At 44.2% G+C, this 23,375-nt stretch overlaps 1 protein-coding gene and 1 long non-coding RNA gene across 7 annotated transcripts in view; one reads left to right on the top strand and one right to left on the bottom strand.

The window, feature by feature from the left end:
* Positions 1-9,815: 9,815 nt before the first annotated feature.
* On the bottom strand, positions 9,816-14,790 carry LOC110223347 (uncharacterized). Of its 3 annotated transcripts, none has more exons than XR_013486449.1 (4): positions 14,322-14,790; positions 11,209-11,382; positions 10,939-11,059; positions 9,816-10,635 (listed from the first exon to the last, which is right to left on the bottom strand). It is a non-coding gene; the product is annotated as an uncharacterized LOC110223347 (long non-coding RNA). The 3 variants fall into 3 exon arrangements; XR_013486450.1 differs by having other exon boundaries at positions 9,816-10,379; positions 12,663-14,790; XR_013486448.1 differs by having other exon boundaries at positions 12,663-14,790.
* Positions 14,791-15,573: 783 nt separating this feature from the next.
* JAK3 (Janus kinase 3) overlaps positions 15,574-23,375 on the top strand; it is a 40,709-nt gene continuing 32,907 nt past the window's right edge. For 3 of the 4 annotated variants that reach the window (XR_013486447.1, XM_021008805.2, XM_078154163.1), the window contains exons 1-5: positions 15,574-15,656; positions 16,562-16,758; positions 17,130-17,253; positions 18,121-18,232; positions 19,692-19,837. Coding sequence is in view for 3 of the 4 variants with exons in the window: in XM_021008805.2 (XP_020864464.1) it covers positions 16,575-16,758; positions 17,130-17,253; positions 18,121-18,232; positions 19,692-19,837 (566 nt within the window). In the remaining variant the exon portion in view is untranslated. Of the gene's footprint in view, positions 15,657-16,098; positions 16,181-16,561; positions 16,759-17,129; positions 17,254-18,120; positions 18,233-19,691; positions 19,838-23,375 lie in introns of those variants that run through there. The other variant, XM_078154162.1, reaches the window with a different exon arrangement.

Raw genomic sequence — 23,375 nt, forward strand, 5'->3', positions numbered from 1 at the left:
CAGGAAAACAAGCACGTTAACTCCCTGTTGGTGGGCTTCTGTAATGGGCTACCCCAGGGGTACGGAACCTGCAGCTCTAGCCATTCTAGAAAGCAATTTGGAATGAGGTACAAAAAGTTACTGTATAGCTTTTGACCCATTTATACCACCATTAGCCCTGTACCTCAAAGGGGTAAGGGACCTATATGTATAAACATATTTATAGCAGCTCTTTTTATGGTAGCCAAAAATTGGAAATTAAGCGGACATTCTCTTTTTGAGGAATAGCTAAACAAATTGTGGTATATGAATGAAATGGAATATTATTATACTATAAGAAATTACAAAATAGGCAATTTCAGAGAAAACTGGGAAGAACTCTATGAAAGCTATGCAGAGCAAAATGATCGGAACTAGGAGAAAAATTTATATGTCAACACTGAAGAGAAACAACTTTGAAAGACTTTAGAACTCTCATCAATACAATAACAAACCAAATATCTGGAAAACTGAAGATGAAACACGTTGATCACTTCCTGATAGGAAGGTGATGAACTAGTAACGCAGAGAGAAACATGTATTTTTGGGCATGGCCAATATGGGAACTTGTTTTGCTGGACTATGTGTATTTATGAGTTTTCTCTTCCTTCCTTCCTTCCTTCCTTCCTTCCTTCCTTCCTTCCTTCCTTCCTTCCTTCCTTCCTTCCTTCCTTCCTTCCTTCCTTTCTTTCTTCCTTCCCTTCCATCTTTCTTTCTTTCTTTCTTTCTTTCTTTTTCTTTCTTTCTTTCTTTCTTTCTTTCTTTCTTTCTTTCTTTCTTTCTTTCTTTCTTTCTTTCTTTCTTCCTAGGATGTATGGGAGGGACAGATTATAAATGCATAAACAAATGTGTTTTTTTAACAAAATTTTTAAAAGCTAGTCATAAAAGAGGAAGAGAAGAAGGTGGTAGGTTCACAGCACCAATTGCTGAGTCCCAATGGAACAGTATAAGAGTATCTATGCCTATTTCTATGCCCACACCATGACCAAGTTTTCCTTTCTTATAGCCACCTCTAATGGGTCTATCAGATTTTGCCAATGGAGACTTATCAGCCATTCCACCTCAGATACCACGAAGCCCTTATCCCCCAAGGTATGAATTTGTTGAGGATATTAATGCTGATAAGAATGTTACGTCTGCACAGATTGCTGTTTGTGGCCCTAAGCCAGAATCACCTGCAAGATCCTCTTTAAAAACTATGGGAGGCGGAGCCAAGATGGCGAGTGAAAGCAGTGACTTGCTTGAGCTTTCCCCCAAAACCCCTCCAAATACTCATAAAAAATGGCTCTAAACAAATTCTGAAGCAGCAGAACCCACAAAAAGACAGAGTGAAACAAATTTCCAGCCCAAGACAACCTGGATGACTGATCAGAAAGGTGTATGAGTGCGGCTCAGCACTGCATGGGCGCGCAGGCCGCAGCGAACCTGGAGCAGGCCTCAGAGGACTGAATCTCGGGCAGCTGTGGAGTTTTCCAGACTCCTCAATTCACAAATGCCAAAGACAACTTAGAAGGTCAGTGGGAAAAGTCTGTTTCTGTGGGTGGTCAGAGAGGAAGGCGGGGTTTCAGCTCCATTCCCCAAGAGCCTGGCCCTGGGGGGGGGCAGCTGCTTCCCGAGCTTCCGGCCCACAGACTGAGGGGGAATCCAGTGGCTGATCAGAGAGGGACTGCAGGGATCTCTTTGCCAGTGCTGAGGCAGGAATCTCTTGCTTTGCCCATGTGTGGATCTGGGTCACAGTTCTGGGCGGCAGTGCTGGGGTGAGGAGGAGCGCTGGCATGGTAGAGCTTGTAGTGGCTGTGAAGAGGAACCCCTCCTCACAGTTACAGGACAGAAAGGAATACTTGTGGTCACAGGCCAGGAAAGGAGTAACACCTCACCCCTTATCATACCACCTTGGAAGAACTAAAAATTTACAGGTCCCTACAAGTATCTCTGAAAACAGCTACACAAACCCCTGAAGATTGGGACAGTACATTCCACATTGGAAGCAGACTCTTACCTTAACAAAGAGTTTAAAACTCAAGTAATTGGCTGGGATCATGAGCAAGCAGCGCAAAAAGAGTCAGACTATATTATCTTACTTTGGTGAAAAGAAGATCAAAATATACAACCAGAAGAAGACAACAAAATCAAAGCTCCTACATCCAAAGCCTCCAAGAAAAATATGAATCAGTCCCAGGCCTTGGAAGAGCTCAAAAGGGATTTTGAGAAGCAAGTAAGGGAAGTAGAGGAAAAACTGGGAAGAGAAATGAGAGTGATGCAAGAAAATCATGAAAAACAAGTCAACAGCTTGCTAAAGGAGACCCAAAAAAATACTGAAGAAAATAACACCTTAAAAAACAGCCTAACCCAAATGGCAAAAGAGGTCCAAAAAGCCAATGAGGAGAAAAATGCCCTAAAAAGAAAAATTGGCCAAATGGAAAAGGAAGTCCAAAAGATTACTGAAGAAAATACTTCCTTAAAAATTAGAATAGAGCAATTGGAAGACAGTGACTTTATGAGAAATCAAGACACTGTAAAACAAATCCAAAAGAATGAAAAATTAGAAAACAATGTGAAATATCTCATTGGAAAAACAACTGACCTGGAAAATAGATCCAGGAGAGAGAATTTAAAAATTATTGGACTATCTGAAAGCCATGATCAAAAAAAGAGCCTAGACATCATCTTTCAAGAAATTATCAAGGAAAACTGCCCTGATATTTTAGAACCAGAGGGCAAAATAGAAATTGAAAGAATCCACAGATCTCCTCCTGAAAGAGATCCCCAAAGGAAAACTCCTAGGAATATTGTAGCCAAATTCCAGAGTTCCCAGGTCAAGGAGAAAATATTACAAGCTGCCAGAAGGAAACAATTCAAGTACTGTGGAAACACAATCAGGATAACACAAGATTTAGCAGCTTCTACATTAAAGGACCAGGGCATGGAATATAATATTCCGGAGGGCAAAGGAGATAGGATTACAACCAAGAATCACCTACCCAGCAAAACTGAGTATAATCCTTCAGGGGAAAAAATGGTCATTCAGTGAAATAGAGGACTTTCAAGCATTCCTGATGAAAAGACCAGAGCTAAACAGAAAATTTGACTTTCAAATACAGGACTCCAGTGGAACATGAAGAGGTAAACAGGAAAGAGAAATCATAAGAGACTTATTAAGATTGAACTGTTTACATTCCTGCATGGAAAGATGATATTTGTAACTCATGAGAACTTTGTCAGTATTAGGGTAGTTGAAGGAAAAAAATGTATGTATGTATATATAGATAGATAGAGGGCACAGGGTGAGTTGAAGATTAAGGGGATATCTGGAGAATAAAATTAAGGGATGAGAGAGGATGATACTCGGAGAGAAGAAAGGGAGAGGTAGAATGGGGTAAATTATCTCACAAAAAAAAAACAGAAAGAAAAGTCTCTCACAGTGGAGGGGAAACAGGGGAAGGTGAGAGGGAATGAGGGAATCTTATTCTCATAGGATTTGGCTTAAGGAGAGAATAACATACACATTCAATTGGGTATGGAAATCTGTCTTACCCTACAGGAAAATAGGGGGAGAAGGGGACAAGAGAGCAGGGGGTGATAGAGAGGAGGGCAGATTGGGAAAGAGGGTAATCAGAAGCAAATACTTCTGAGGAGGGACAGGGTCAAAAGAAAGAATAGAATAAATGGGAGGGCAGGATAGGATTAAGGGAAATAGAGTTAGTTTTTCACAACATGTCTACTAAGGAAGTGTTTTGCATAACTGCACATGTACAACCTATATTGAGTTGCTTGCCTTTTCAATGAGGGTGGGTGGGGAAGGAGGAAAGGAGAAAATTTGGAACTCAAAGTTTTAAAAACACATGTTTAAAAAAAATGTTTTCACATGCAACTGGGAAATAAGAAATACAGGAAATGGGGTACAGAAGTCTATCCTGCTCTACAGGAAAATAGAAGGGGAAGGGGATAAGAGAAGGGAGGGGGGAAAGATAGAAAAGAAGGCAGACCAGGGGAAGGGGTATTCAGAATGCATACCATCTTGGGGTGGGGGGAGGGGTGAGAAATTTGGAACTCAAAAACTTGTGGAAGTGAATATTGAAAATGAAAAATAAATAAATGTATAAAAAATTAAAAAAAACTACGGATATCTTTGACTCTCTGTTGCCTGAGTTGCCATCTGTCCTAACTATGCAACCAATCAAATGTGCTGATGCCAATACCTCAGTATCTGAGAATATTGACTTTGATGATCTTTTCCAGAGATTTGAAGAGCTGAAGAATAAAATGTAGATTTTTTTCATCCATTCATCTTTTTTTGTTTCTCTCTCTCTCTCTCTCTCTCTCTCTCTCTCTCTCTCTCTCTCTTTCCCTCCCTCCCTCTCTCTGTCTCTGTCTCTGTCTCTCCTCTCTCTCTCTCTCTCAGCTTATTTGTTTATTGTTACACACCTCCAGGATTTGGAAGCTGAGACTGAGCAGTTCTTGTCATGAAGATTCCATTTCCTGTCTTTTTTTTTTTAGGCAATTGGGATTAAGTGACTTGCCCAGGGTCACACAGCTAGTAAGTGTCAAGTGTTTGGTCTGAGGCTGGATTTGAACTCAAGTCCTCCTGACTTCAAGGCTGGTGTCCTATCCACTGCGCCACCTAGATACCCCCGCCCCCATTTCCTGTCTTTGCAAATGTTCATTTCTTCCTAAACTCTCCTCCTGTGGTACCAAATTCTGCCACTTTCCAGCTCTTCATGATGGCAAATGGAAATGGAAATGGAAATCCTACAAGAACAAAACAAGGAATGGCTCATGTCAGGGATGGGTAGCTCTTAAAATATACTTTATCTCCTGTGAGTGAGATTACAAGTTTTGTTTTTGGCTGTTTTGAAGCAATTCCACAGGAAGAAAGGAAAGGGAAAACACTGTGGGAGAAGCAAGGCTTTGTTAGACAATGGTCAAGTGTAATGTGACACTTTTCATCCCTAGGCTGGGAGGGGTGTCTTAAACACTGAAAGCTCTTCATAAAGAGGGCAATGCATAAGGATGAAAGGCAATATACAGACAGACAGACAGATACACACGCACACATATAATATATATATATATATATATGTATTATATATATATATATATTTATATATTTACTGGCTGTGAAGTGATATTGTATCTGGATTCAGTTACAAATTTTTTGTGGAAAGCTGATGGACAGCCTCTCTCAATTCTACTGGATTCTCAGGGAGCCAGCCCAGCAGCATCTTTTTACTGCTTTAGTTGGAGCACAGCATTTCTCTTGCACAAGAGGGCAGCCTCGGACAGCTCCCTGCCTTTCCTATAGTGTACTGTGTTGGAAGTTTGTCTTCAAATCCTTCACCACTGGTATCTGAATGACAATTTGTAGGTGAGGCAGAAAATGCCTGTTCCAGGATTCTACCTGCCTTAATACAAGCATTCGAGGTTGTCTAAGAGTGTGGTCTGGGAAGAAGGAAATCCATTAAGATGATGTGACACCTTCATTAATTTGATCTTAGATAACTTTGTTGGTTCCCACATAGCTGGTAAGTCTCTGTTCTCCCCAAACTGCAGCTTCTGACATCTAACTCTTGTGTTCTGCTTCATCCTATTAGCCATTGCTGCTTTCTCCAAGTGGGAGAAAGATGGGACCATTCCTCTTTGTAAATAAGTATGTATACATAAGTTTCAAATTGCATTTCTTGAATTTTTGATGAAGTTATATCCCATAGATTAGTAATTCCTTAAAAAAAGTAGGGATTTTTAAAAGCTCATTTTTCCTCCCCTATGAAATGTAAGCTTTTCTTTCTAAATTCTCAAGGGCAGAAAAAATTCTCAATAAGGCACTTGGAAGAATAACCCAAGACCATTCTTCTGGCATTTGCAAAATAATTTAAATGCTATTTAATCATTAATGATTAAATGAATGATTAATGATATTTAAATGATATAATTTAAATGATATGTCCATATCATTTTGCATGTATCCTATAAGTATTAATTGTCCCTTACCTTTTGACCTTTACTCCTAAAACCACTCAAGGATATCTCCCCAAGTGTGCATCTTGGCTCAAACAGCCCCATAGCAACTGGCATCAGAGATAAGACCCTCCTTATCCCCCTTGTTAGTCAACTTTGTGTAAATCAGGGAACATTCCACTGTCCAGTGTCATCCCCTTCAGCCTGTTATTATAGTCAAAGATCCCAAAATGTAGATCTAAAAGCAAAAGTATCAGATAACCTTGCTTTCTACCAGTCACCATCTTGGAGCCCACTCCCACCCCTCCAAAAAAATCTGTAACACACATCACAGATGGGACTTTTACTATACAGAAAGTATAGCTAGCAAGACATCTGTGGAGCTGTCATACCACCACCCCAATTTGTAAACAGATTTGGAGGACTATAGCAGTCTGCTCTATTCTTTAGCCCTTCTGTGGTCACAGTTAGCTGTATAGAATGTCCTTCAGTAAACTTTTTTATTATTGAATACATAAGGCATGCATATGTGCCTTTTCTGTTCCTTCTAGTGTGGTCACTGAGTTTTCACATGATCATTCATTTGGAGAGGACTTTACTACTAAATGTAGTAAGTCAATGGGGACCCTCAATTACATGGAGTGATGTCTAATTGAGATTCCCTGGAAACCAAGACCAAATCAAAAAAACCCAGATACCATTGTTTCAAGAATCATTAGAGAATCTTATTGTTCAGATCTATTAGAAATAGATCTGACATAGAAATAGATTAGAAATAGAAATCTTATTGTTCAGGTCTATTAGAAACAGAAAAAAGTGAAAAAAGAAATAATCCACCAATCATCTCCTGAAATGCCAAAATGAAAACACCTAAGAATGCCATAACCAAAATCCATAGCCTCTAATCCAAAGAAAAAATATTGTAAGTAGCCAGAAAAGGAGTACCATGGAATTATAGCCAGGATCACACAAGACTATGCTGTAACTACCATAAAAAAAAAAAAAGAAAAAAAAAAGAAAACCTTGCAGTAGTATATCTAAAATGCAAAAGATAAAGCCTTACAATTGAGAAAAGTTTACCCAGTAAAACTTAATATAATCCTACAAGGGGAAAAATGAACCTTTCATATGAAGGATTTTCAGAAATTCCTGATGAAAAGTCCAGAGAAGGACAGAATTTTTTAAACGAACCCAGGAGACAAGAGAAACCTAGAAATACTTTTTTTCTGAGCCAATAGCACTTTATTCAAGGATCCATGGTCCCCTCTAATGAAATGGACCTCAGATCTTCCTCACAATCTTAGATGCCCAGGGCCTCAGATCTACAGTGCTTGATACTCAGACAATACAAGTGGTGTAGGCCAAAAATACAGAGGCTGATTGGTGGGTATTCAAATGTATTAGTTGTTATTGCTATTAGTGATAAGAATATTAAAGCAAATATGCTTGTGCAATCAAAAGGGGATAAACAATGATGAAATGCTTGCATTCTGGTAGTGAGGTGAAGCAATGAGTGCCCCTCCAGAATCTTTCTGTCTTTAAGGGTCACAATTAAGGAAATTAAGAAAGATAAACATGGGGCCTGAGTGTTGTTTTGTTCTATTTGGTTTGTTTTAAAAGAGTTAATAAAAAGGGAAGGAAAAAGAAATACATTGAGGAATAAATGAGGAAGGGGAAGACATGACTGTTTTTCATAATTAGGATACAGCAGAAGAAGCATATACAGACATGGAGGAAGGAGTCAGGGAAATGGAAACAGTATCTCAGGAACTTTACACTTATCTGAACTGGACAAATGAGAATTGAGATAGATGGGGAGAGAGAAGGGGGAATTTAAGAGGAAAATAGAGATGGGGATGAAATAGTCACAATCAAAACAAATTACAACTTGGGGGTGGATCATAAAGGGGATATTAAAAGGAGAGAAAGAAAATATAAGAATCAGTGATAGGGTCTGGTCTAGGTGAAGAAAGGAGGGGCAGAAGAAGGAAGCCAATCACTTCAAAAATGATCACATTTTTTTCTTTCACCTTCTTTGTAAAGAGAGGAATGGGGGACAAAGACAAGAAAAGCTATGGTGGGGGAATACATGATAAACAATCAAAGTTGAATGGGATGAACTCACCCATAGAATGGAAGAAGATAGCAGAATGGAATAGAAATCAGAATCCCGCAATATGTTACTTATAGAAAATATACTTGAAATAAAGACTTACACAGAACTAATTTCTTTTCCTGCAAGAGCTCTAGTTTCATTTAAAAAATCTTGCTTCATTTCTTCAATGTATTCTGGAAGTTCTTGTAGCCAAGCAATTCTTTTATTTTTTCTTCTGATGATCTACTTGAACTTATTGTAGTGTTTCTCACTTCTGAATTTACCTTTGAGGCTTTTCTTAGCCCATAGCATTTCTTCACTGTAGAATTTTCTTCTGTTTACACATATCTCTAGGCATAGTGACTGAATTGTAACTTTTGTGCCGCATCTGCGCTCCACCTCCATTTGCACTCTTGCATGGGGTAAGCAAGTCCTGACTCTTCCTGTGCCCTCCACAAGTATGGATATGATTACTAAGGTTGTTGTTTTTGATCATTTTTCATCATGTCTGATTTTTCATGATCTCATTTGGTGTTTTCTTGGCAGAGATACTGGAGTGGTTTGCCATTGCCTTCTCCAGCTCATTTTACAGAGGAAGAAACTGAGGCAAACAGGGTGAAGTGACTTCCCCAGGATCACGCAGCTAGTAAGTCTGAGGCCATATTTGAACTCACCAGGAGCCGTCTTCCTGACTCCAGGCCTGGCACTCTATCCACTGCACCGCTTAATTGCTCCACCATTGCTGTTACCTTTCCATAAGTCTGGATGGGGTGTTTGGTACTACGTCCTGACTTCCACCTCTACCTCCTGATGGCCTAACGAAGGTATTGTACTTGGCTTTGCTCTTCTTTCTGGACAATTGCCAACCAGGAGTTGGTTCTGTTTCTACTAGGGAGCTCTCGCTCTCTCGCTCTCTCTCTGCAAGTCTTTAACGGGATATCAAAGATCATAATGGCTTTAGGCTTCCTGGAGGCCCTCTTCATCTCTGTATGAGCATTTTAGATGCTTGGTTTGTTACCTCATTTCTTGAGCAGTCAACTACTGGGATCTGGCTGGCCTTAACCTCTTCTGTGCTGGCCTCTCAGAAGCCCGCGGAAGCGTGAGTCCGCTACACGGCCCTACTTCTCTGTGCAGAATCTTATCGAGTCTGTATCTGATTGTGTCTCCTGAAGGCCAAGGCCAAGATCCCACTGGCTCGAGGCCTTATTTACATGAGATTTGGCTGACTGAGTCCCATGGCCCATCCTTGTTCAGAGTGCTCTCAGGCTTCCGGGCATCTTTTGCAGCTCTTGACTATATGGAGGAATTTGCTAGTGTTTCCCTTTGGTTTTCTTGATTATTGCCTCAGCTGACATCCATTTAAATAGTCATTGGATGTTTAGCAGGGAAATTTGTCTTTACTAAGGCCTTTTATGTCAGTATCTCTGAACCCTTTCTTTTTCTTTCTTTCTTTCTTTCTTTCTTTCTTTCTTTCTTTCTTTCTTTCTTTCTTTCTTTCTTTCTTTCTTTCTTTCTTTCTTTCTTTCTTTCTTTCTTTCCTAGGCAATGGAGTTTACGTGACTTGCCCAGGGTCACACAACCAGTAAGTGGCAAGTGTTGGAGGCTGGATTTGAACTCAGGTCCTCCTGAGTCCAGAGTCAGTGCTCTATCCACTGCACCACCTAGCTGCCTTGACCCTATCTTTCTTAACATAAGATATCACCTTTTTATTCCTGGAAGATGAGAACACAATTTACCTTTACAGATATAAATCAATTATGTGTTTATGTACTTCATACAAAGCATTTAGGGTTTGCTAACAAGTCCCAGGGGAATAAAGAATGACTCATTGTCAATTTGTTGATTATTTTAGCGGAAAGTGCCATAATAAAATGTATCCCACCTTTACTGACTATTGCAAAGCTTTCAGCTTAGTTTTGCACTCATGGCTTTCTTAGTCACGTATTGTAAGTATATGTGTAACAGCGGCTCTCCTGGCTCCAGGTCTGAGGGCCAGGTCTTTTACATCTCACTACTCCCCTAGGGTTCTCTGATATCCTTAAGGGGGTTTGGGGAGTATGAGGTGTTCAAGGAGGGCTAACACTCCTGGTGTGAGGGCTTGCTGAGGCCCTGTTTGGGCCTGCTCCTCCACCACTGGTGTCCACCTTCACCCAACTCTTACCTGTGGCTCCAAGAAGCTGTAGCATGCATAGTGGCCACATCCCAATAAACCATCTTGGCAGACAGGCTAAATAGGTTGAGGGTAACCAGGGTGCCTCAAACCCATCAGTGAGTTAAGGGGGTGTCTATCCCAAGCATGTGAAGACTTCACCTGGTGGAATGAGAGGATGAGAACAATTTGTTCCACTGGCCATGAAGGCGGCTGAAGCAGGCGCCCTGTAGCACTTAGAACTCGGTCAGACATGGAAGAGGCCAAGGTCATCCACTGCATCCCGGGCCATTTCCAGTTGTCCTGACTTTTGTCTTGCCACTGGGCTTCGATGACTCAGGAAGAGAGAGAGTGAGGCTGATGACTACATACAGCTCTGCTTCATTTAAATCCAGTCACCCAAGGATGTTCCTGTTCCCTTTCAGAAACGAAGGACAAATGACAAGGGGATTTGAGTTTGTCCGGTCTTCTGCCGGACCAGCAGTGTTCCCCCTCCCAATTTTAGAGGTCCTGTGCACACTTAACAGTTAACTTAGCTTTTACAAAGGAATATTTACTTCAAAGGTTTACCCCTCCAATACATAGGGGCATAATCCCTCTGTCCCTACCTCCATACCACCTCCATCGCTAGGGAGGGAAGGGGAATTAGGTTTGCAACTTAACTCTGTTCCTATATAATATCAGGCCTACCAAATTCCAAGTCCAAAGCCCAAGGCCTCACCTCCTGGAACCCTGGCTTCTCAAGCCTTCCCTGTGGGGCTCTCAGCAGCATCTGGTCTGGAATCCTCCTCCAAGACCACCATGGTTTGAGCTGTCATTACCAGGGACTCTACTAGAGGTACCTAGAATTGAAAAGGACAAGAGAAGTAGAACAAAAACTCCAAACCCATTTCTCAGGCCCTAAGGCCTAAAGGGAGAGGAGGGGAGGTAGTCCTTCCCTCCATCCAGCTTAGTTCATGCTGCTCATGATGGGGATGAACAGGACATTTACCCTTTGGATGCTGCTGGAAAGACAGCAAGACTGTCCCAGGCTGGTGATTTGAAAGATGCAGCCGGTTCCAACTAGGCCGCCCGTGGAAAAGGCTGCCCCCACTCACGAGGTAGGGGAATGCTGAACATCTTCTTCCAGAAACAGATTCTTGGTGTTTCCCACACGGACCACCACCTTAGAGGATAGGAGCATGTATGAAAGACATTTTACATATATAAAACGGATTCAGGCATTCTGAGAATGCTAGCATGTTTTACATCTACTAATCACATTCTATTAATTGCAAGGTACCTAGATAACATTGAGTCCTATGGCTCCACTGAAAAGCACCTTAAGAAGCCACTTCTCTGATAACATCAAAACATCATTTGGAATTAAGTTTAAAATTAATGTACACCAAGGAAAAATAGAGCTTGAAGGCTTTGAACTCGAATCAGGAGCCCAAGATGAACTGACGGATGAAGGCAATGCTTATAAATAACTTATTCTTCTCCAGGCATGACACATTGAGCATAAGGCTATCAAGGAGAAAGCTGTGGGTGTGTTTGTTAAGAGACTGACCAGCATCCTCAAGTCAAAGCCTAACACATTTAGAACAATTAACACCCTTGTAGGGGTAGCCAGGTGGTACAGTGGATAGAGCACCCTGGAGTTGGGAGGACCTGAGTTCAAATCTGGCCTTAGACACTTACTAGCTGTATGATCCTAGGTAAGTCACTTAACCCTGAGTAAAACATGATTTTGCTTCATAAAAGCTTCATTTAAAAAAAATAGGCCTCTTAAATAATGAAGGCCTCATAAATAAAGACATAAATAAAAATAAATAATAAAATAATGAATAAATGAAATAATGAGGTCTCATAAAAGGCCTCATTATGCCTCACAAAACAAAACAAAACACTTAGCCTAAACTTTTGGTATAGTAAAAAGGTGACAACTGATATAGGAGTTGTCCAAATGAAACCTATACAAAGTTAATAATGTTAATAAAACACAAGGTTCATTTACCCAAGGCAGCTATGGAAAAGATTAATACTTCCTTGTGGAAAAAGAAAAACAGTAAGAGATGTTTTCAGAGCATGTTATAAACAGGTTAAAATTTTATAGAAATACATTTGGAGCAAACATACCTCACTCCACAAAGGAAAAACAAAGGTGGACAACAAAGAGATACCACTGTATTTTTTCCAATACAACTAAAAGTATCATTTTTCTTTAATTAAAAAAAAAGAGATCTAAGAAAAAGTGAAATCAAAGGGTCCTCCACAGAAAACATCCCCTTGAACTCCACCAATAACACATCAACAAAGATATTGGCCAAATGGCTAAAGTCAAACCAATTTGTTTTTAGAAATGGAGAGATTTACATTGATTCAAGATCAGATCATTGCCACCCAAAATTACGGAAAGTTTGTCTTGTTGATTGATACGGATTATGCAGTGAAGTTGCCTACCTGTGTAACTGAACACTGCAAAAAACGTAGTGTCCACTTGATGGGATGGCATGATGGGATGGCCAGAAGCTCACTATCCGGGGTAGCTAGGTGGTGCAGTGGATAGAGCACTGGCCTTGGATTCAGGAGTATCTGAGTTCAAATCCGGCCTCAGACACGTAACACTTACTAGCTGTGTGACCCTGGGCAAGTCACTTAACCCCATTGCCTAGCCAAAAAACAAACAAACAAACAAAAACACCCTCACTATCCTTCCTAAACTAACAAACAACAAATTACCTTACTACAAACACAAACCTGCAGTATAATCGTGAGAATTTAGCAGATAAACTCTACCTGAGCCAGCACACTATGCCAAATAGAACTATTGCCCACAACTGTCCAAACATAACACTGATTCTTAAAAATTTAAGAACAGTTTTTTATAGATGTCACTACACTGAATATTCTATGTGGAATGACAAACATTATAGATATAGAGACCTAATCAAAGAAATTATAGCCATATGGGGACAAGACAGGGTGTGTGTTATTCTCATCATCTTGTCTCCTGCTGGAGTTACCCCCGAATACTTTTGGTGAGACTACAGCAGATGAAATTACATCACGATACTCTATTCAATTATGAAAGTCTCCTCTGCTTCAGCAGTCCACAGGACATTAAATATTGAAGAAAAATAGCAGGCTAGTGGATTGCCTTTGGATCCTGTCTTTCCTGACATACATAACCTCATTTGAGCTTCCCAGTAACCCTGGAAAGCAAGTAAGAAAATTATTCTCACCCATCTTTTAGGTGAGAAAAGAGGTTCCTGGGAATCAAGCGATACAGTGAATGTGTCAGAAATGGGATGCCAAGCTGACCAGCATCTTCACCAAGATCTCCCAGGTTTTCTCAGATCTTACCTTCCCTGTTCCAAGGTCTCTCTTCCAGTCCTGATTCTAATCCAGGATCTTTTCCATTCCGGAGTTAAAGGACCCAGATTCAAGCCCTGTCTTTGACATTGAATACTTGTGTCTTTGGACAAGTCACATAAGGTTTCTAGACCTTACCTTCCTCCCCTGTAAAGTAAGGAAGTGGGACCTCCAAGGTCCCTTTCAGCTCTGGATCTAGGGTCCACTTATATTTATTCCCAAGTTTTCAAATGGCAAAGCAGTATCTCTGGGACTCTCTTGGGTCCGTGTTTTCAGAATCTTCATACCCATCTTTCTCCTCTATTTCGTTGGCTGTGGTCTCTGGTTCTTGCAGAGGACCAAAGTGACCTCACTGTGCTAGAGTCAAGTTACAATGTGTCTGACTGATTGGCTGATCCGACTAATATGAGCTCGGAATGCTCTATCACGGGCTGGGCACAAATAGTGGACATTTTTCTGCCACACTATGTAACTGCAAACCTTCCCTTCTCCTTATCTTGCCCTTAGTAAATCTCTTCTTCATGGTTTCCTACTCTTTTCTGGGGAACATTTCATTTTTGTTTTAATACAGGTGACCAGAGGCATCATCTCAAAGCCCATCTTAACCTTCCGTAGCTTCCCTTCTCCACCCTGGACATTCCACAGGAGAACATTCCAACTCCATAGACCACCAATAAAGATTCTTCATGACTAGCAGCAATATGCCTTTCCAGCTCCCTGCTCTGCTATGTGCATTATATGTCTTACCTCTACTCCTTTGCTCACAGTTCCCTCTGCCTGGAATGTCTTTCTTCTCATGCTGGGAAATACCAGAATGATGGAGTATTGCCAACCTTCCTTTTCCTCCCTACTCTCCTGATTCCCATCACAGGTAAAAAGAGCTTAGCCTAACCCAAGCTCCTGGATACTGGCCTTCAGGGCCCAGCTGACTCTTGTCCTTTGGCACTCTGCTTCCTCTAATGCCCCAGCCTCCATAATTTGACTAATCTGCTTCTTTTTTTTTTCTCCAGCATCTAGCTGGGCCCTTTATATACATATATGGCACATAGTAGGTGCTCAATAAAATTCCTGTTGATGGAACTCTATCCTAGAAGCCAAAATGCCTGAGTTCTGTTCTTCATTCTGTCCCTGACTCATTCTGCCCTTGGGCAAGTACCTTCTCTGCGAGTCTCGAGTCTCGGTTTCCCCCTCTGTTGTTGAGAAGGTAGGACTTGCTTGTGTGTAGGATGCCTTCCGGCTCTGATGTTCTGTGGCTCTGTGTGAGCTCAGCTTCCTCTCAGATATGCTCCCCCACCCCCTGCAGACTTTCTGTAAGTCAAAGCTTTTAGGCAGGAAACCAAGTATCTGTGAGGGGGAAGGGGGAGTCCAGCCAGAGGCTAAAGGAAAAGAGCCCATGGGGTTGGGGGTTTTGCTTCTCACTCAGTGAGAAGGAATCCACGGAGCTGTTCCCAGATGCCTTCTCCATAGGGATCAACTCCCTTCGGGAAACCTTCAGCCAGGTAGGTGGCCCAGGCCTGCCCTGTGGTATGGTAGAGGCAGGCTTGGGTTAGGGCAGCATGAGGGGGATGAGAGGAGATGTAGTGTATAGCTAGGAGCAGGAAGACCCTGAAACCAAAAGCAAAAGTCATTGAGGTGGTAGTGGCCATTCCTCAGCCTCGTGACTTGAGACTCCAAACCAAAAGGGATTGTAGAGGTCATGGAGTTCATATCTTCTCATTTTAGGGATGCAGAAAATGAGGTCTGAGAGGTGAAGTGATTTGCTTGGCCCAAATCTACTTCCTCCTCACTCCAGTTCTGGACCTCTCCCCACTATCTACAATTCACATGGCCTCAGCTTTACCTCTAGTTTCAGGAAAGAGGGAACTCCTCACTCAACCTTTCATCAGATTCTCCTCCCTCTGCCCCATCCCCAGCTAGGTTGGGAGGTTCATGGGAATGGGGATCGTGGAACCTAGCTAACCTGGCTTCTTGGCAGCCCCAGCAGAGAACAGCGTGTGGAGCAGACACACATATTGTGGGCTCCCTTCACCTGTCCAAGGCCAGGCCATCTGGAGCATGCTCTGTCTTGTCTGCGGTGAGAAGGTGAGCAGGGTTGGGCCCCTTCAGTACATGGGCGGGAGACCACCTGTGATGTCGGGGCATAGGAGGCTTTTCCCCTTGCAGCTTAAATGATTTCAAATAGCTTATATTGCCTTCCTTGACTTTCATTTTCTTCTCTGTAAAATGAGGGATGGTACTAGACCTCTAAGCCTCAGTATAGCTCAGTCTATGATCCTCTGACCACAGCCGCTCAGACTTATTAGCTCCCACTGTCCACTTCCTACACCCCAAACTCCCTCATCTTCCTCCTCCTCCTCCCTGCCCCCCCATCCTGTACTGGCTTGCTTCTTATGACCCTCACTGCTTCTCTGTATTCCTCTCATCTCTTTGGCCAGCCTAAAACCTGGTGTGGTTGAGTCCAGATAATGGAGGCTTTGACTGCCAAACCCAGTGGCTTAGACTTTGTCTGGTGGGGGCTGTCGTGGAAGGTGTCTGAATGAGCAGGGATGTGATCCCAGCCACAGACTTGACAGACCCAGAGGTGTGGATGCAGTGTTCCTGGGACAGTGAGTGACTGCTGCATAGACAGGGGTGGGCACTGAGCGTGGCTGTCTGTGTTCTGGTTTGTTCTTAAATTCTTGCTTGCTGCCCAGGTCATCTCCCTGGGATGCCCTCTCCCTGACCCTGTTTCTCCTCCTGGTATGCATTTTTGAGGAGGACAGGGGCCACCCCTGGCTCAAAGGAGTAGGGAAACCTAGAACCCTAGGCTCCTTCGGCAACACAAAGACTAGTTCTGTGGCTGAAAACCCCGGGGGGAGGACCTTGGTGAGAGGGAGGAGCTGTCAGCCCGCTTGTCTTCTTGGGCTTCCTGCCCACTGGGCATCATTGCCTCCCTGGCCTCAGCCAGGACGGAGGGTGCCACCATTTCCTGCTCTCTCTTCTCCCAGGCTTGAGGCTGTCATGGCGCCTCTGGGGGAGGACACCCCCCTGATTGAACAGCGGTCCTACAGCCTCTCCTCCAGCGAGGCCGGCTCCCTGCAAGTGCTCCTGTGTCCCCGAAACCCAGGGTCCCCGCAGGTCCTCACCTTCTCCTTTGGGGAGTACTCTGCTGAACAGCTCTGTGTGCAGGCTGCCAAGGCCTGCGGTGAGCACAGGGATAGCAATCATGGTTGGAGGGCTGCTGATTCCAAGCTTGGAACAGGAGCAGATTTATGAAAACTCTGATCCCCTCGTCGGGTCCTCATGCCCCTAGCTGAGCCCCCATTTCTCTCCTGATGCCCCATCCCCTCCCTGGGCCCCACTGAGCTCCCTGCCCATTCCTCAGGCAGTGTCCCTGTCCCATCACTCATACAGTCCATCTCCCCCTGCCCCTTCCTTGGCCAGTGTCCCTGTCCCATCAATCATCTCCCGCTGCCCAGCCCTGGGTCCCTCTAATATCACTTTGAGCTAGATAGAAGCCTCCCTTCCCTCTGCCCAGCCTCTGGCCTGAGTGGCCCAGCCCTCTGCCTCTTGCAGGGATCTTGCCTGTATGCCATGCTCTCTTTGCCCTGGCCACTGAAGACCTGTCCTGCTGGTTCCCACCCAACCACGTCTTCATGGTGGAAGATGCTACCGTCCAAATTCTCCTTTACAGGATCCGGTACGGTGTTGGGGTGTGGTGGGGACAGAACAAGGAAAGGGAAGGGAGGCAGTGAGGGGAGGGGCTGAGGTTTCCTCCAGATGTTATCTGCACAGATGCCTCCATCACACAAGCCTGCCCCTAGTCCTTGCTTGTCATCTAGGCCAAAACGTCACACACTACCTTAAATCATAAGAGGCACACTCTTGAGTTGGGGGAGGGCAGTGCAGTCAGAACATAGACTGTCAGAGCTGAGAGGGTCCTTAGAACATAGACTGTCAGAGGTGGGAGGGCCCTGAGAACACAGAATATCAGTGTTGGGAGGGCCCTGAGAACACAGACTGTCAGAGCTGGGAAGGCCCTTAAGTCACAGAGTGGCAGGGCTGGGAGGGCCCTTAGAACACAGGACATCAGGGCTGGGAAGAACCTTAGGACATGAATTGTCCTACAGCTCTAGATAAGTCCTTTAAGCATGGAATTCCTGACCTGGAAGGAGCCTTGGACACAGAGTTTCCCAGCTGGAAATACCTTCAGGGATCATTAAGTCCAATTCCCTCACTTTATAGATGAGGAAGCAGAGGCCCAGGGTGGAGAGGAGACTTGCCCAAGGTCATGTCATCTCAGCAGAGCTGAGTGTCCCCACTCCCAGCTCAGGGGAGCACCAGGAATGGTGTTTCAGCAGAGACCTGGACATCTCTTCCTTCTCTAGCCCCCAATATAGGGGCAGTTCCTCTTCTCCCCTCTGCGGTAGGGGCTCAGGGTCTGTGCAGGAGGAGAAAGGAAAGACTAAATGACCGTTGCTGGCCCCCTCAGGATCAACAGGCTGGGCTGAACGGGACTCCATCTCCCCACCCCCGCCTGTGACTCAGGATTTGTCTTACTCTTCAGATTTGTCTTCCCAAACTGGCTCGGCCTGGAGAAGTGTTACCGCTTTGGGCTACAGAAGGACCGAGCCAACGCCATCCTGGACTTCCCGGTTCTCGAGTATCTCTTTGCTCAGGTCAGCTCCTCTTCCCCAGGCCCTTCTCCCCTACAGGTCAGGAGAAGCCTCCATCCCTCGTGCGACATCAGTGGCCCTCCCTAGGGTCCTCCCCAGAACCGAAGACCTCTAAAGGCATTTCTCAGCAGGGCAGAGGCATTACAACAAGCCATTCACGCCTTCCCCATATCCCCTCGTAGGCCTGGGTACCACGTTATGGGATGGCTCGGTCTGGGGCCAAGATCAGGGCTCAACCTTCATGAGAGATATAACACTTGTATGCATGGATTGACTTCTTAGATATAATCGACAACTTTAAAAGGAGCTCATACATTGATGAGAAACTCATCAAAGAAAAAATAAAATGTAGTAGCTTGAACGGTACCTTCGATTACTCTAGAATTCAGTTAGGTAGAGGCAGGTTGGGAAACAGAGACCCAGCAATGGCTGTGACGGAGTGGTTGCCCCGATCTCAAGGGGAATGTGTCCCCAAGCCTAGCAGGCAGCCTGCTGAGTTGGGCATGGTCACACCAGCATAGAGAGAGGTGGAGGCGAGGGAAGCGGGAAGAGGAGATGGAGCAAGACCTAGAATAGTAAGACACTTGGTAGATCTGAGAGGTGGTAACAGTAATCTGAATGATCAAGTCAGAGGAAAGAGGCTGCTCTACCATATGTCAGCGCCCTGGGACAAAGTCCTGATTGCCACATGCTAACTTTGGTTCTAACAGAAGCCTGCAGAGGCTAAAGTATCCAAATGAATTTCTGATGTGAAGACGATTAAGCTCTTCAGTTTTCCTCTCTGTAAAATGGTTGTAATTATACTTGAACCACCAACTTCATAAGTTTATTATAAGGAAGTGCTTCACAAATATTAAAAAATGTGAGTAATTGTCATCATCATTCTCATCTACAACAAAGCCAAGTCACTACTTTAGGTCCTAGTCAGGATTTCAGGGCTCCCAGACCCTGATCCCGTTTTTCTTCTCACCCTGCTCCCAGCATGTAGGGGAGAAGGTGTTTGTCCACAGTACGGTCGAGATAGAAGAGGGGACTGGCACAGCCTCGGAGGCCAACATGCCTCAGGCTGTCATTGCCTCAGTGCCCTGGACTGCAGTGTGGTTGTTACGGATGGGTCACAGGGTAATGAAAAGCTTAAAATAAAAACGAGGAAGTTGAGATCTTAGAGGTTGTAGGATCCAAGGTCTAGACTAAAAGGGACCTCAGGGCCATCCCATCAGACCCCCCCATTTTACAGATGAGGAAATAGAGGCCCAGGGAAGGGAAGTCATTTGCCCAAGGTCACATAGGGAATAAATGACTCGAGTGTGTGTGTGTGTGTGTGTGTGTGTGTGTGTGTGTGAAGCCAGGTCCCCTAACTCCAAATCGAGCATTCTATCTGGAGGAGGAGTTCATGAGGATATTGTTCCAGATGGCTCCTGCCTCATTCCCCTGTGGAGAGTAAAAGGGCTTCTTCCCACAGTCCCGAAGTGACTTCATCACTGGGAGGATGAATCTGACTCTGAGCCTTAAGGAGCAGGGAGAGTGCCTGAGCCTGGCAGTGTTGGACCTGACTCGGATGGCACAGGAGCAGGGCCTGTGCTCCAAGGAGATTCTCAGGAGCATCAGGTGAGGACTTCCTCCCTCCCTCCCCAAGGAAGGCTGGGAGATGGACAGGTTGAGTTCTCTGCTCCAGGAATCAGTCCACACCTCCTTCAAGAGCCTCTCCTCCCTGCCTCCTGCCCACTGTCCCCACCTCCTCCCCAAGCAGCTTAATCAGGTCTGGAATAGGCCCCAGAAAAGGAGATAGAAGGAAGAGGAGATACAGATCCCCAGAGACTGAGGTGAGAGACATGGTCCCCCAAGGGCTTCAGGACATTCCCTGCCTTGCGAAAAAGATAGGACAGCTGTAATGAATCGGTCAACAAATATTTATTGAACACTTGCTATGTGCCGGGCACTGTGCTAAGTGCTAGGGATACAAAGAAAGGCAAAAACACTGTCCCTGCCCTCAAGGAGCTCACATTTTAATGGGCAAGATGACATACAAGTAATGAGATACGTATAAGATATATGTAGAATATACAGAGGGAAATCTCAGAGGGATGGCACTAAGAATGGCGAGGGGAAGGGGGAAGACGGGCCAGAAAGAACTCCTTCAGAAGGTGGGATCCTGAGTCTTCAAGGAAGCTAAGAAGCAGAGGTTAGGAGGAAAAGCATTCTAGGCACGGGGGACAGCCAGTGCAAAGATATGGAGGTGGGAGATAGAGTGTCATGGGCAAGGAATAGCAAGGAGCCCAGTGTAGTGCAGCTGGCTTGTAGATTACGTGGAGGAGAGTCAAGTATAAGGTAGAAAGGGACCAAGTTATGAAGGAGCTTTATAAAGGAGGACTTTTAAAAAAATCTTAGTGGTAACACAGAGACACTGGACCTTACTGAGTGGGAGGGGGAGTAACACAGGCAGTAACCTGTGCTTTAGAAAAATCCCCTCAGCTGCTGAGCAGCAGATGGACTTCAGTGGGGAGAGATTTGAGGCAGGGAGACCCACCAGCAGGCTTGTGAGGTGGTCCCAGCAAAAGGGAATGAGAGCCTAGACCAGGGCTATGTGAAGTGGAGAGAAGAGTTTGTAAAGAAATGATGCGAAGGTGGAAATGACAAGATCTGGTAACAAAGTAAGTTTGTAAAGAAATGATGGGAAGGTGGAAATGACAAGATTTGGACTTACAAGGTGAATGAGAATGAGGAGGTGAAGGTGACAAGATTGTGCTATGTGAGGCAAAGTTCTCAGCTAGGAGGGTGAAAGGAGGGATGCCATGCGAGGACCGAGGAGACGCAAGAATGTTTGAAATCAATTAGGAAGGAATAGAATACTTGCTTTGCTGTGTGAGAGCCCGGCTGAGATTAGATGAACACAAATTTACAGCAGACGCAGTGGGCGTAGTTGCGTGATTTTCTTCTCTGTTCTAGAGCACACGAGGCAGATGGGGAGTAATCCAGGGTTGGGGTTGACAAAACATGATCAATGACAGAGCAAGGGACAGGGATGAGAGCAAGCGTTCTTAACCTCTTGACTCCTTTGGCAATTTGGTGAAGCCTATAATCCCTTTTTCAGAAAAACATTTTTAAAATGCATAAAATAAAATTTTTCACGTAGTATAATACAATATACAATAGTATATTACAAAGGAAACCAATTATGTTGAAATGTAACTATCAACATTTTTTTAAAAAAACCAACAAGTTCAGGACCCCAGATTCAGAATACCTAGTAGAGGGGCAGTGAGGTGGTGCAGTGGATAGAGCAGCGGCCCTGGAGTCACAAGAACCTGAGTTCAAATCCAGCCTCAGATGCATAACGCGTATTAGCTGTGTGACCCTGGGCAAGTCACTTAACCCCAATTGAAGGAAGAAAGGAAGAAAGAAAGAGAGAAAGAAAGAAAGAAAGAAAGAAAGAAAGAAAGAAAGAAAGAAAGAAAGAAAGAAAGGAAGAAAGACAGAAAGAACACCTAGTAGAGAGGATAGTGTAGAGTTTAACTAGCTTACCAAGGGGTCAAGATGGGAAAGTGGGGGGGGAGAGTTTAGCTAGGGCAGGGTGATGGCCTGGAAAAGAACTGACCTGTGGAGGACATGGAGGTCATGGTGAGGACAAAGGACAGGTTTAGGGGTCATAAGGCAGAGGAAAACATGAAGTAATAAAAGATTATGGTCAGATAAAGGAATTCCGGAATTTGTAAACAAGGAAGGAGAATCCTCATAGATGATGGCAAGGTCCAAGGCATTTCTGTAACTGAGGCAGAGTAGGTCATAGGAATGGAATACATTGAGAAACTGGGAAGTCAAGGTATCAGTGAGAGCATTGACATCTACGTTGAAGTCCCAAAGTGTGAGGACAAGAAATGGGGAGGAAAGAAAGATTGTGAGGCTGGCACTGAGCTCATAGAGGAAGGAAAAGAATGTGCTCTGAACCAATTAGGGTTTACTCTGATCATCCCCTAACCCACTACATAAAAGTCATGGAAAAAAACCAAACCACCAGCATATGAAATAAGGTTGTTGTAACTGTTCAGTTGTGTCAGACTCTTTGTGACCCTGTGGACCATACAATCCAAGGGGTTTTCTTGGCAAAGATACTGGAGTGGTTTGCCATTTCCTTCTCCAGTGGCTTAAAGCAGAGATTAAGTGACTTGCCCAGGGTACACAGCTGGATCCAGGCGCAGTGCTCTGCGCACTATGGCACCACCTAGCTGCCCCATGAAATAAGAAGCTGGGGACTAGAGAAGAACTCATATAAACCTGAGATTTACCCAGGGACACCTTCAAGGCAGGAATCCAGTCTGGTAAATGATAGAATCATAGGTCTAAAGTTAGAAGGGCCCTCAGACACCGTCAAGGCAAGATGAGGAATCTCTGAGGCCCAGAGAGGTCAAGTCATTTGCCCAAAGTCACACAGGCAGTATGTATCAGAGGTGGTATTTGAACCCAGGACCCCAACTCCAGAGCCCTGGAACATTCTACTATACCACATTGCCTCCCCATAGGGGGCTAGAGAATCACACTTTTATTTTAAGATACAGGGGTCCTAGAATTTCGAAGGAAGGGTGGGCTTCTCATTGTCTCTGCGTATGACTGTGTGCCTGTGTGTGTAGTGACTGCCAGGCTGGGTGAGTAGGGACTCCCCTTTACTGCATCCCTCTCTTGTATGGGCAGCATCAGCCCTTCTCTTGTTCTTCCCTTTGCCTGAGGTTTTCTCTTTAGTCACTCTCTAAATCCTGCCTTCTGGAGGAATGGTTTTCCTTTCAAACCTGATACAGGAAGAAAATGGAAAGGAAGAATGACCAAGACAGAGCCTCTCATACCGGTTCCAGCTGGTAAAATGGCTTAACCATTTGTCCAGAAATGTACGCGTCCACATTTTTTTCTCTCTGCTCTGGGAAATTATAAAAATGAGTCACTCATTCTCTTTTGTTCAGCTCGAGCTCTCAGCCAGAGAGAAATCTTTCCAGGAAATGTGTACTGATGTTTAAAATCAACCAAATGAACAAACAAACAAAATCCTCTATTTCTCTCTTCCAGGCTTTCCCTCTGTTGTCTGTCTCATCGAGTTTGTGCAAGGACACATAGAGATCAGAGATGTAATGGCTAACTCCACTTATCTTAGAAAACAGGA

This window comes from Phascolarctos cinereus, unplaced genomic scaffold (genome assembly GCF_003287225.1).
Source record: "Phascolarctos cinereus isolate Bilbo 61053 unplaced genomic scaffold, phaCin_HiC Scaffold_4;HRSCAF=312, whole genome shotgun sequence".
Classification (NCBI taxonomy): Eukaryota; Metazoa; Chordata; class Mammalia; order Diprotodontia; family Phascolarctidae; genus Phascolarctos; species Phascolarctos cinereus.